The sequence below is a fragment of the Stegodyphus dumicola genome, chromosome 1, assembly GCF_044657685.1.
Source record: "Stegodyphus dumicola isolate Sdum_Otavi_A_Nest chromosome 1, ASM4465768v1".
Classification (NCBI taxonomy): domain Eukaryota; kingdom Metazoa; phylum Arthropoda; class Arachnida; order Araneae; family Eresidae; genus Stegodyphus; species Stegodyphus dumicola.
Genome location: NC_140768.1, coordinates 264114305 through 264128581, shown reverse-complemented (window position 1 = coordinate 264128581; position 14277 = coordinate 264114305). Strand labels below are relative to the sequence as shown.

The following is a 14277-nucleotide window of genomic DNA, read 5'->3' as shown; positions in this document are numbered from 1 at the left end:
TGCAAAATTTGGGCCTGTTTACAAGAGATCAACTTATTTGTCTGTTCTTATTTCACTTAGTTTTAACCTAAATTAGGATCCGCTCTTAATTTTGTTCTATATTTATTTTTCATACATAACATCTTGTTGACACAATGAGGTTGCAAAAAAAGGCAATAAAAACTTAATAGCTTTGTTTGAAATGCCTTTACATTCTTTTTTCGTTTAGCCAAAAGTTAAAAAGTGTGTTATTTTTGAAATCTTCAGTTAGAGTTCGATCACAGGAAATTTCTATCAGTTTATCCTCATGAGACAAAATTTCAGGTACATTAGAACAAGATTTCTAATCCAATTTTCTTTTTCATAATTTTCAGGAAAATACATGTTGATGCTAGTTATCAACGAAAAACAATGATTTTTAATGTTGGATGTTATTCTTCTGTTATTTTCAAATTATTTTTGGTTAGAAAACTTTCTAAAAGTAGTAAAAAGCTTAAAATATTATTATCCAATTCTTTGATTATTAGCTCGAGGGTTTTTTTTTTTTTTTTTCTTTCTTTTCTTTTTATCATTGCATTTATCTCCAATGTTAAACAAATTAAAACTTTGCCCTCGTAAACCTAAATTTAATTCATTGAACTTTTCAAAATTGGCTACTAAGGCTTCACAATGAACGGAAATGAGTAAATTTAGTTTCAGGTGTGACTTTCTTTATTTCAGAAATAACACCGGAATGTTTTCCTGTTAAAATGCAAGCTCAGTCATTGCATATGGCAATGCACTTATCCGAGGAATATCATTCTTAGACATAAAATTCTCAATTATTTGCAGTTGCTCTACCATGAACAGATTCACAAAATACTCTTTGCCAATTTGCTTATCTTCTTTAAAATGTACGTAAATAATAATGGAGCAAAGTGCATTATACCAGTACGTTCATCCAACTGCAATGTGATAATAATTGTATATCACATTGTGGTTGGATGATTTTTAATAAGTGTTTCTTTTATGGAATTTGCCATTTTATGAATTTCTCGACTTACTGTATCATTTGATAATGGACTATTATGATTTTCATTAGACATTTCTTCATTGAATAATGTTAAAATGATATCTTTAGCTGCTGGTAATATAAGGTTTTCTCCAATAGTGTCAGCATGTCCAGTCTTGGCAATTCTTACTAGGTTTCTGCTTAGTCAATTCTAGCCAATTTTCCATTTTTAAAATATAGGTTTATTTTATTATTTTTCAAAATATAGGCTTATTTTATTATTTTTCATAAATATTTAAATGCACAATATATTACACTGGTGTGCAAAACTTAAACAACAGCAGGGTTTTTTGCCATAACTCCACGAGAAATCAACTGAGAGACATGACATGCAGAAATTAAGGAGGGTATTATGTATGTAAAGGATGACGAAAGCATCGGAGCTGAAAAAGGAATGCAATGCATACTGTATGGAATCAAACAAAAACAAGCTTAATTGAACGCATAGTATCGTGACTCATGATTGTCTATCCAAGACGAAGAACAACAAGCAGATGTTCCTTAATATGGGATATGCCCTCCTCTCACTGCAATGGTTGCTTTGCACCGTCTCTGCATACTCAGAACCAGATGATGCAACATTTCTTGCGGTAGGAGTGCCCATTCCTCAATCAGCATCTGTTTGAGTTGTTGGGTGTTCTCCGGAGGATGTAAGTGCGCTGCAATGCGTCTCCCCAAAGCATCCCACAAATGTTCGATGGGATTTAAATCTGGGGAGCACACTGGCCAATCCATTTTCGAGTGATATCTTCACTTTCCAGTAGCTCCTCAACGGCAAGAGTCCGATGTGGCCGTGCATTGTCATCCATAAAAATGAAGTCTGGGCCAATGGCACCTCAGAACAGATGCACATGGGGAAGGAGTACCTCATCACAATAGCGATCCCCGTTACAGACCCTCTGTAAAAAACATGGAGCTCAGTTCGCCCGTTCAGCATAATGCCTCCTCACACAAGAACTCCAGGACCACCCTTACGGTGTCTTTCCTTGATGTTACTGGGATAAAACCGGGTCCCGACCTCTTTCCGTATCAAAACGCGTTGAGAATCATTTCTGGTACTGAACCGACTCTCATCTGTAAAGGGGACATGACTCTATTGATGAGTTGTCCAGTTTTTATGCTCTCTGCACCACTGTAAACGGTGGCGTCGGTGGCCAACTTTCAACGGGAGGCAGTGTTCAGGACAGCGGGCGAATAGGCCCCCTTTGTGAAAGTGTCTGGCCACAGTAAACCGCAACACTTGTCGCCCCGTTGCTGTACACAGTTGCCGAGCAATAGCGCTTTCTGACTGCTGTTGGCCTCTTTTCGCCTGCAGGACGATATATCGGTCATCCCCTGAAGTTGTCGTCCTCAGGTGGCCACCACCAACCTTTCTAACAGCTGTACCCATGGTTTGGAATGCTTTCCAAGTGCGCGAAACAACACTTTAATTTATTCCGAAATCTGCAGCTACACTGGTGACAGTACGCCCCTCCTCCAGCTGCTAAATTTTTACATTGTTGCTTAAGTTTTGCACACCAGTTTACGAGTTCTTCAAACACAAGCGAGGATATTCTTAAATTGCGGAGAAAAGTAAAGAATACAAAGAAACAAGACAAAACAGCTGCTGTCAGAGACATCAAATCGAGGTAAAAGAAATATTCTAAATGAAAATGAGCCCGGAATTGGTAGCAACATAATGCGCAGACATGCTAATAAATCGATCAATTCTAAAAGAATTAATATGATACTACTACCTTCTTATAGGAACTTATTTTTATTTCTTATTAAATACAAAATTCATTTCCATTACTCCTTTTAAATGTTGGGGTATTAATTTTTGAATTTAATAGTTTAAAAAAATTGTTACAAAGTTCAGATAAAACTTAACAGGAGTTGGGGTTTAATTTTTGAATTAAATAAATAAATAAATTGAAAAAAAAAGGGGGATTTTATATTATGCTCAAAAGTCCCCCCCCCCCATTTTGTGTGTTTCCTCTATTTATTAAATATTATGTACTTCGTTCTTTAAACATGAAATTCAATTCAACAGCAATATTGCAAAATAATTTAAAATGAGCATATCTTTAGAATTTCCGATACACAATCTCGCAAACTGGAGATAATTTTTTTTTTTTTTTTTTCTTTTTCTGTACAGCGTTGACCCTGCTCGCTTTGAATTCACAGAGTTTCTTAATAAAAAAAACTCATAAATGCTTTACAAAATATGAAACAGATAATAAAAGAAATTCCAAATTTAGGCTTTCAAATGACCATACTCGAGTGGAGACATATGTAATTCAAAATTTGATGGCTCTAGGTACCATTGTTTTATCATAATACAAGAAACATGCATACATTTATGCAGTTTCTTCATCATTTAATTTTTTTAATATAATACAGGGCGATAGTATTTGGTGGTAACAACATAAAAAGTGATTCAGACTTTAAAAATTTTCAAGGCAAAATGCCAAAGTGAAATTAATAGCCCTTCTGGGCTAAAAATACTTTGTTTCTTTGCATACCACCTATTTTACTCTAGCAAACCAGCAGTGGTTGAGACCACCGGTTGAGAATCGCTGCTCCAAATGAATAACCTCATTAATAAAACAAATTATATCACATTTAACTAATTAAAATTACTATGCTTAAATTACCACAATAACTTCATAAAAAAGAGGAAACACTATTCTTCATTTTATCAAGCTATTTATTAGTCTGAAATAACTAAACTGCTACACTGAAATATCAATATATATGCTACCCTGAAAGATTGAAATTGGAGAATGTCTGTGAATATACCAAATATTTGGTTATATTCTTATACATTCCCATCATTATCATGTATGTTGACAAACACAGATATACTCTGCAGAGGCCAACAGACAGGCATTGTAAATGCAAGGCATTGTGCAATTCAGAGTGTCATAATAATAACCTTTTCCCGTGGGCTATAGCGGTTGATTTCGAACGTATTATGGCCATTTAGTCACTTATTTTAAATGAAAGGAACAAAACAAATCTACAGGGTCTTGCACTTCCTTATCCATATTAAGGAGTAAATTTTAAATCTCCATAGTTTACTTAAATTTCTTGAGACACATTTAAAGTCGTGAAAGTGCGGGACATACATGTCCCGAGCCCCCTGGAAAAGTTGTTGTAATAAATTATGTTGTATAACATCAATCACATAATTAAGTTTATTATAGGTGCCCCCCCCATTTAGAATGTACTGTTCATTTTATGTGTAACAGCTTATTTACATGTGCTGTTACTTAAGCTTTCTCCTCTTTTGACGTATATTAAGCACAATTTAAAAACACAACAAAAAAATTTTTATTTAACATTTAACATCAGTGCATGGTGAATGTTGATATTTGCTGGTGTAAGTAAGAAATGAGGATATTTAGCAAATATTTCAGGCATATACATGAGATTATGTGAATGTTGACCATTCTCCAAATTTCTTTCTTTTATGATATTATAATATTGAAGACAGATGCTGAACAGTACCATAACTAAAGACCTGAGGGCCTCTGGACAACAAATAATAATAGGCTCCCCCATCTTTATTGTTTCTTCCAGACTTAACCATTTTTTTCCTAGTTATAATTGATCATTTTCTTAATAACTGAAGTAGCTTCATACACTTTAATCGAATAAAAGATTCTTTGATAAATGTCTCATTGATATGTGCAATTATATATGTTATTTGTCATCCCTTTTACTCCTCAATATTATACCCAAAGTTAAAGGAGTTCAAAAAGAATATTATACTCAAAGTTATTTGACGACATATATGGTGTAATACGAAACATATGCAAATTATTTAACAAAAAATGTTTACAATCAAATTATTCAATATATTTTATTTTTATTCTTGGATTAAAAAAAATCTCTATTTTCTAACTGTTACAGAAGCAAACCCATTAATTATTTTATCAAGTTTCATTTCTGAGCTTAGTCTCAATTGAGGATACAGCTAAATTTTAATCCATAAATTTTAATATCTATAATTTTAATATCCCCATGATTCAAAAATTATTATTTTAGCTTCAGTTCTGAGAATGATCTTTTGGTACAAACTACAATCATAGGAACTATTAGAATACACCAGAAGACTTGAAGAAAGTGAACTATGACTTGTTATCAGCAGTTCTGCTAATCCTACAATGACATTAAATTTTTAAATTACCAATTTAAACTAAAGATAACTGGGATGGAATTGATGATGATATATCTTCTGGAAACTGCTGCACAAAATCAACTGCTTTGTCATAAACTTCTTTTTCATTTGCTTTCATAAGAAATTCTGGTTAAATAATTTGGTAAGTATCAAGAACATTCTTTATACCTTAAAAATGATGGGCATACACTATTCATAATTGGGGAAAACACCATTACTCTAAAAATAAGATTTTGAATTGTTTAAGCACTCAACTTTGCATTATTTATCATCATATTTTTTGACTTTCCTAAACCCACTCTGTTGAAACTCTTCAACTATTCTCAAAGCTATCTAAAGGCATCTAACTCTAGACCAAATTTTCTTTGGGTTTCAGTCATTAAAAACAAGGCATTTTCCAGTAATCCATAAGCAGATAACAGATCTACGCTTACAGATTGCAAAGACCTTGAAACAGTACTTATGAATTCTAAAACTTTGCACTGTATAATTAAAAGTAGGAAGTTAAACATGAACTAATTTCTCAGCTTTAAAAGTGAAAATATAATATTGTTAGTGAAGTTTATTTTCCTTTTAAAATAAAATTTCCAGTATTAAAATGACAATCTCCCGGCCCCTTCTTATTTAGAGGCTCCTTATGCTAGTCAAGAGGAACTGCCTCTGTGGCCTTATGCTGAAACTTACTTGCAGTCATGTCTGAATTTTAATATTGCTTTTGTTTTTGGTTGATTCAACATAAATAAATTGGTGCAGTAAAAGCACATTTCAAGAGTTTTTATAATTTTGAAAAAAAGGGCCTTGGCAGGTCTAGTCAGCAACAGAAGCAAAACAGAAAAGGAAATAGGATGCGTTTAAGACAAAATCTTAGAAATGACTAATTTAGGGAAGTGTACCATAAACATTACTACTCTTAGAACAGAAGAGGGGAATACACAAATTAAAATAGAGTTAAGAGGCTAATGCAAATTAAAAGCTATAATTTTCCTTTATACATACATACGCACATATAATTAATATATATATATATATATATATATATGTTTATATGTAAGGGAAAAAATCACTAAAATAAAATCCTAACTTAAATTTGCAGCACATTATTAAGACTTATATTCAATTTGACTGTTTTCCTTTTTTATCCTCCCAAAAAAAAGGTATGCTTATAATAAATTTCTTCAAACAGTGTTTTTTTAATTAATCTTGGTATAAATTAATTGGCAAAATTAATTCTTATGTAATGCTAATGATGCAGGCATTTAACCAATACTTCAGCCAATAATATTATTAAAATTTTCAAACTAAAACTTCAATTAATTAACCAAAATCGAAATACCAAAAATAAAAAGGGGTTAAAAAAAACTGAATTATTCTATTCTTAATCTTTGACATACAACCCACTCATTTCCTTTTTGCTTGTCACCCATGAACAGCCGTTGCCCATCCTTCTTTAAATATAATACAAAAATGTAAAAATAACCAAAGTAACTAATCAAGAGCAGGTCATTTTTTGTATCAGTTAAGCTGTGTCTGTTTCAACAATGTTTTTATCAAGAATAAAAGAAGTGTTAATTGCAACTATCTCTTTATGAATCAGATTACACTGTTAAAATATCATCATTATTAAAACTAATTTCATTACATTTAATATAAATTTGTTTCTTTTTTTCAGTTTCTGATCTCAAATTTACCATGAGAAACATCTTTTCGAAGCATATTAATCAACTTTTATGAAGCTTTAATTCATTTTCACCTGATGAGTTCTGAAATGGAGTTTCAAAAAGGGAGATTAATTTTCATATTTTTTTCCCTTTTTGAATTTTTAGTTTACGAGTTTGTACTACTGTGATCATTTTTATTTTGAATTGTTTAGATTTTGTGTTTAACCCCTTTACAAGGATGCTATTATTAATACTGTTGAAGAATTGCCTTGCTTCTCCACATTTCTTTTAACTTTAGATGCTTTAAGTTTATATACTGCATTTATATTAAGATACTATGAATGAAACTTATGCAAAATATATCCATATACTGAATAATGGCACTGGCTGGATAATAAATAAAGGAATACTTCTTTACAGTACTTTGAAAACATTCAAGTTCACTTTTGGTTTTATGAATGATAAGCAAGTTATAAACAATGAAAGCTCTTCAAAAGCAATTTCGTGCAATATTAACCCTTTGCGGCTGTATGCCTACTCTCAGCCACCAAAGCCTTTTTACCGTTCCGGTCGTTTGTCTGCTCTCAGTCACCACAGCCTTTTTACCGTTACGATCATATGGCTGCTCTCAGCCACCACAGCAAGGAACTATACGAATCATATAGTGTATGCATTCATGTATCAGTTTACACTTTTCCTATACAAACCTCAATGCCTAAAAAACCTATTCACGAACCAATATGGTGCTCCATCAGTTGGAGATAATGTAATCTAATCTAAACAAAAGTTGTGACCCGGCGCTCGCCATGCAAGACTCAGTGGCGAGTCAGTCGTCTTTTGAACGTAATGTAATCGACAACGTTCGACGATACCTTGTAGAATTCCAAAGAATATTTAATAAATTGTATTTAACAGTAATTAGACATTCTCTTTTCTTAAAATATTACAAAATAATTCCCCAAAATGGCAAAAAGAAAGTTACCGCAAGAAGTGTTTGGTGAAACTGACAATAGCGATGAAGAGTTTTATTTTGGCCTCTTGAATACTGGCTCTGATAGACAAAGTGGTAACGATTGCAGTGACTCTGATAGTGATATAGTTCCCATGAAGCGACGAATAAGGCAATTAACAATATCCAGCGACAGTGAAACAGAAGAAAATGATGTAAATGAGAATAGTAATATAAATGAATTTACTACTTGGAGAGACGTACACGGATCGGCCATAATCAGAAACTAATTTTTCGATGGGATCGAAGAAAAATATCACATGAAGAAGAATTATAAAACATAATTTTTATACACGAGTGTATTGAATAAAGATATATTTAAAGTTCACAAAAGAATTACTAAATCTTGTTTATCCATCGTAAACTTGTGTGTTATGTATCCCTGCTCTATCGACGGAAATTAATTCCCACCGAATTTAAGTATGATACCCATCTCCAAATTTAATCCAACCGCAAAGGGTTAAACAAATGAATACCAAATACACACTAAAAAATGAAATCACTAATAATAATAAGCTAGTAATAATAATAAGCTAATACAAACATTAATTTACATTACATACCTAGCATTTATTCCAGAAAATACTTGATCATGAAGATCTCCAATAATTTCATGTCTTAAATAATACAGCAAACGTACTCGAAGCAAAACCCTTGAAAATAAAATAAAACATTTAACTGTAGTTCACAAGTTATGTCCCAAAGTATAACATAAATTCAAAAACTTAAAACTGCAAAATCAACTTCCGTACTTATTAGAATGCCTATTAAGGTGCCTCTTATAAATTTCATCATTCAGAAGAGAATCTGGATTATTAATTTCTTCTTTAGTCCACTCACATTCTTCAATAATTTGATCAACTGTTTTGGTTTCTTTTTTTATTTTTTTACCTTTACGCCCACGAGGAACTGGTGCTGATAGTCCTAAAAAGAGAAAGCCTTTTTCACATACATATAATATATTTTAATTATTATGTGCATGGATTATTGTACACACATAAATCAATTAAAGAATTTATATGTATATATATATATATATATACACACGCACACATACACAAAATAAATTCTGTAATTTATACATATATTAATTAAATTAATGAATTTATATATAATGCTTTAACTTATATAGATACCTAGAGAGAGAAAGACTAAAGAATTTATATATTCTGGCAAGATTTTCATGTTTTTTTATCTATGCAAAATTGAAATAGAATTTAAGCAAAAATACTTTTAAAAATGAAAGAATTAATAAAAAATTACACAATAATAAAACAGCTTCAGATTTCATAATAAACACACTTAATTTGATCAAAAAAAGAACATTTTTAAAACAATGCATGAATATAAAGAGAGCTTATTTACTTAAAACATTAATTTAAAATTACAATTGTACAATGCAAGCAAATAGCCAAATAAGCACAAAATTGTGTTATGATATAAACTTAACATTTAGTTAGGCTCCTATATCTCCTATCAGTATATTACGCAATTGATAACAAAATGCAGCTTAGTACCAGACGCAGTTATCGCATGACACTTTACAGCAAAAGACCACAGAGAAGAAAGATTAAAACTCTCTGAAAATTCAACACTCTAGCAAATCAAATCATTCCAATAAGGTACTGCAGCAAATTGCACACACACAGAAAAACATAACACCTGATTTAATAAAATAGATCTTAAAAAAAAAACACCACAGAACAAGACGTATTCAAACTGGGAAACATGCATTTAAGAGAAAGACAAACAATGAGCCAAAAATATTATAAAAGAATGTGAATGGTTGAGCAGCAAGCACAAGAAAATGCTAACACATTTCTAGCAAAAGCAAGTAGATGCATTAAGCTATAACATATTCTAGGAAGGGCTATTGCCAATGTCTGTATGGAAGAAATGATTTTGCTTTCACTTTTGTGTTTCTTTAATTCTTACCCTTATCATCAGCTGACAATCCATCAAACATTGCATCTTGTTCAAGAGTTGTTTCAGACTCTGGTTGCATGAAAAGATTGCAATTTTAAAATTTAAAATAATATTGCTTTTCAAACACTTATGCTTTTAAAATGAAATCTACACAAGTATTTTAATCCTAATTCCTAAATATTAAAGGAGGAGTACATAACAATACGTAGTTTAATTTTTTTTTAAATTTTTTCTCTTGAATGCAAAAATGCCCATCAACACCCCTTTATAAATTTAATATAAACTATAACTATTAAAAATATTAAAAAGGATTAAAAATTTTTCAACTTAATCTAAGTCTCAAATTGCATTCAGTCAATAGTAAACATTGGACAATTCAAATCTAGAAGATATTCAAGACCTAAATAACATGAATACAATGAATAAGAATCCATTAAAAATGTATATTAACAAAAGCTTAAAAATAAATTTAAATAAGTTCTTACCTGAATGATTTTTATGTATCCTTTGTTCCCCATCATAATTTGGACAAATAAGATCCCAAATAAAACTTTTAATTTTTTCATCACCTTTGTAGTGCAATAAACAATATAGTAACTAAAAAAATAATAATCATTTTAGTATTATTTTATTCAATACTAACAACCAACACTGATTATTAAGGACTAAGAATTAACTACGTAAAATCCTAAAAACTACCTTAGTTCACACACTCCTCACAATTCAACAAGCACTGTTCAGGTGTGACTCACAAATAGAAAAACATTGCTTCTCACAATTTTTCAATAATCATGAAATGGGTCACTTCAGAAAGGTACACTTAAAAATAACTTAATAACAGCAAAGATACAAAATAAATAAAGGTACTTCTCTGTTTCGCCAGCGCAAATCTCGCCAAGCAGACTTTATTGGCGACAACACACTGTATACACGTAAAAAATGTTAACAAATGTTAGTTCTAAGAATTTTTTATTTTGAAGGTATGAACATTTTAATGTTGTTTCAAATTTTGTATAAAAGCCAATAAATAAAGATAATAAATTTGTAAAAGACATTAATTTAAAAATTTACTATTCTTTCATGGTACAACATCCTGATTTGCCGGTTCATATGACGTGACCCCAAGTAATTTCATCTCCCGTAAACTACGCTACAAATATCTAATTCTCAGTAATTATCTACATTAATTTCAAGTTAAATCTTAATTTAGAATGCAAGTTTAAATGCAAGAATTATTTCAATTCATACGAATAGCTTACTCAGAAATTATGTAAAACCACAGTGCTATGCTTTGCTAGTGCATTCTTGTCTATTTTCATTCATTACATCTTTCTTCAGCGACTGATGGCGGCTAAGTGAAATATCCCATTCTACCATCTCGATTCTTCTTCTAATCCTTTTGTTGTTCCAGGCATTCTTTTATCTGATGCAGAGTAAAAGTACACTTTCGCGCACTACCACTCTCTTTCCATTCGACACAAGTCCTTGACTTTGCCTTTTTTATTTTGGACATCGGGTGAGCGGTGCAATTGCATCCTAATTGACGTAATTACCTTCCACGATTGGCCTTGGGGCATAAAATTGAACTATCTGGTAAAAATTCTATCTATCTGGTATGCCAGTGTTGAAAGAAACAATCAATCTGATAAGAAAGGGCTGCAGCTTGTTTTGAAAATGAGGAGTAAAAGGTTACCAGTGAGGATATTCCGTTTGGCATCGGCTGTACCATTATTGGCGACTTTATCATCTGTGCCGGCAAAACGGAAAAGTACCTAAGTAAATAATAATAAATAAAAAAATTCAATAAAAGTAAAGATTTCAGCAAATGACAAATCTTCTGAGTATTTATTTATTTTTTAAATGGCTGGGTGCTTCATTTACTAGCCATTAGCCTTGCACCACTACAAGGGCTGGAAGGACAGTTACAACCATGCCTTGTCCGGGATTCCTTGCCTTTGGTCCATTGCTACAGCAGTCAAGGTCACTAACCACTATACTGGCTGGGCCGCTCTGTGCATTTATTTGTCACATGGTTTATGTATTTGAAATCCAATGAACAGATAAATAGTAAAGACTATGACATACAATCTGCCTTTAATGCATATGAGTAATAAAAGTGTTTACTTTGCATTTTCAGATTAATTTTAAAAAATGAAATAATAAAAAGATGATTCCAAAATTATTTTTTATATGCTGTAAAGTCATGGCTCACATATTAGCAGGACCTTTTACAAAAAACTTTAATCAAACTATGATACTGTCTATCATGAGAAGTACCCTCGCCAGTATATCTAACTGTAGTAACAAACCCTATACATTTCAAGCAGGCATATCTTAATAATTAGTCAAGAGTTTTATTATTACAGTCAAAAGTCGTTAATTCGGACACCCATAATCCGGCCCTCAAAGCTAAAAACTTTCTGCGCATGCGCCGCGTTGGCACATGCGCACAGGCGTTTTACGCGTGCGTGTAAGACCTTGACTACTGCGCATATACGTGTGCGCAAGTGCAGAATACGTTTTCGCCTGCGCGTTTAATGTATAACGGACGGTGTAAGCTAAAATTAACTAATTATCTATTTCAGTTAATGTTAATGATTGCGTTGTTCCTTAATCTTCGAACTGGATCCCGCTTATTATATTTTGCAGACTGTAAGAGCAATTTAATAAAAGTAAAATTGAACTTTCGATTATGTCAAATAGAATTTCCGATGCTGGAACTTCCAAAGGATCTACAGAACGAAAGTATGTTTCGATGTCCAACAAACAAAAAGTGGAATTGCTGCAAAAAATGGATAAAGACATGAAGAATGTGACAGAGAGGTTAGTGAAAACGAAAAAATTTCGATTGACAAGTTAGTCGGTATTCTCGGCACAGCAATTAACGGGACTTGAACAGCGGAACTTTGTAACTGAACAAGAAATTATGTCTTTTTATAGAATTAAAGAGAAAGTATTATCACATAAAAGGAAGCAACTTAAACAACTTACATTGAGAGAAATGTTTAATAAAGTAAACAAATAATTATTAAGCTTTTTTTTTTTTTTTTTTTTGTAAATTTTGATACCCTTTAGATCATAATTGTTCTTTATTTCATAAATTACAGTTTCATATTTTTAATTTTAGAATTTCTGCATGCCATCTTACGAGATTTAAACTGATGATCTATAATCCGGAAAAATCGATAATCCGGAATCGCCGAAGTCCCGACGAGTCCGGATTAACGACTTTTGACTGTATTGTGTTTTCAGCAAATGTTGGCCATAGATATGGCAAAACTGTGTTATAACGAAAATTGTAATTACAGTGAAAATAAAAAAAGTCTGAATCTTCAGTTCATCATTAACAGTGCTAAGATGATGAATTTATATATACAGTTAAAAGTCTTTAATCTGGACTCGTCGGGACTTCGGCTATTCCGGATTATCGGTTTTTCCGGATTATAGATCATCAGTTTAAATCTGGTAAGATGGCATGCAGAAATTATAAAATTAAAAATATAAAACCGTAATTTATGAAATAAAGAGCAATTATGATCTAAAGAGTATCAAAATTTACAAAAAAAAAGCTGAATATTTGTTTACTTTATTAAACATTTCTTTCAACGCGCGCATGCGTAAAGCATACATTACGCATAGTCGAAATTAAAAAATTGCAACGAGAAAACTAGTTAATGTGTATTCGTGATATTTATAATGATGAGGAATTTGATTTAAATCATATCAAAGACGGAGTACATCGAGATGAAATACTACATTTAGTAAGGAATTATAAGCCGAATAAAATATAAACATCTGCCCTGAAGATAAGGATAGTGCTGACAGATGAACTTCCAGTTCATTGTGTGCCGTGATGCATTTGTGGATTTTCACACTGCATACTGACATGATTTTAAATTTTACATTCTTTAGCTAAGTACATTTCATAATTTTCTTACATTTTCATATTAAAGTAAAAACTCTAAATAGGGAAAAACTGTTTTAATTTATTACTTTATTATCACTTTTAATACGAAGAAAATAAAATTAATAATTAATTCACAAACTAGCATGAGTATAAACTGAGTTTATAACATTTGTTAAAGCAAAACAAAATAAAATTCAAACATTAACTGATTAAACATTGGTAGAATCTTAAAAAAAAAAAATAATTACTTAATCTTAAAAAGAAAATAATTCTACAAATTAGAAGTAGACAAAACTGCTTTTTTATGAGATCAGACCAGAATGTTCCCTCCCTGAATAGAATCTTTTTTTTTTTTTTTTTAAGACTTGCCACTTATAAAAATAACCTTGAAGAATGAGATAGGCAATGCAGTAAATCAAGAGCAGTATGTGTGAGGAGTGAAAATAACTGAACAAGGAACGTTCAAGAGAATATTTCTTCATTCGTTAGTTTGTTTTAAAAAAAGGAGAATTTATAAAACTCACTTTTAACACAAGAGAAGAAGCAGTCCTTCTACCATAAAAATGTTATTTGTTTTCAAAG

The 14277-nt window shown here is 31.4% G+C and overlaps 1 protein-coding gene across 7 annotated transcripts in view; it reads right to left on the bottom strand.

The window, feature by feature from the left end:
• The window catches only part of LOC118190273 (uncharacterized), a 182344-nt gene that overhangs the window by 66582 nt on the left and 101485 nt on the right, over positions 1–14277 (bottom strand). For 6 of the 7 annotated variants that reach the window (XM_085827602.1, XM_085827631.1, XM_085827618.1 and 3 more), the window contains exons 26-29: positions 10274–10385; positions 9798–9857; positions 8615–8786; positions 8426–8515 (exon numbers count right to left, since the gene is read on the bottom strand). In XM_085827602.1, the coding sequence (XP_085683728.1) occupies positions 8426–8515; positions 8615–8786; positions 9798–9857; positions 10274–10385 (434 nt within the window). The remainder of the gene's footprint in view (positions 1–8425; positions 8516–8614; positions 8787–9797; positions 9858–10273; positions 10386–14277) is intronic. The other variant, XM_085827620.1, reaches the window with a different exon arrangement.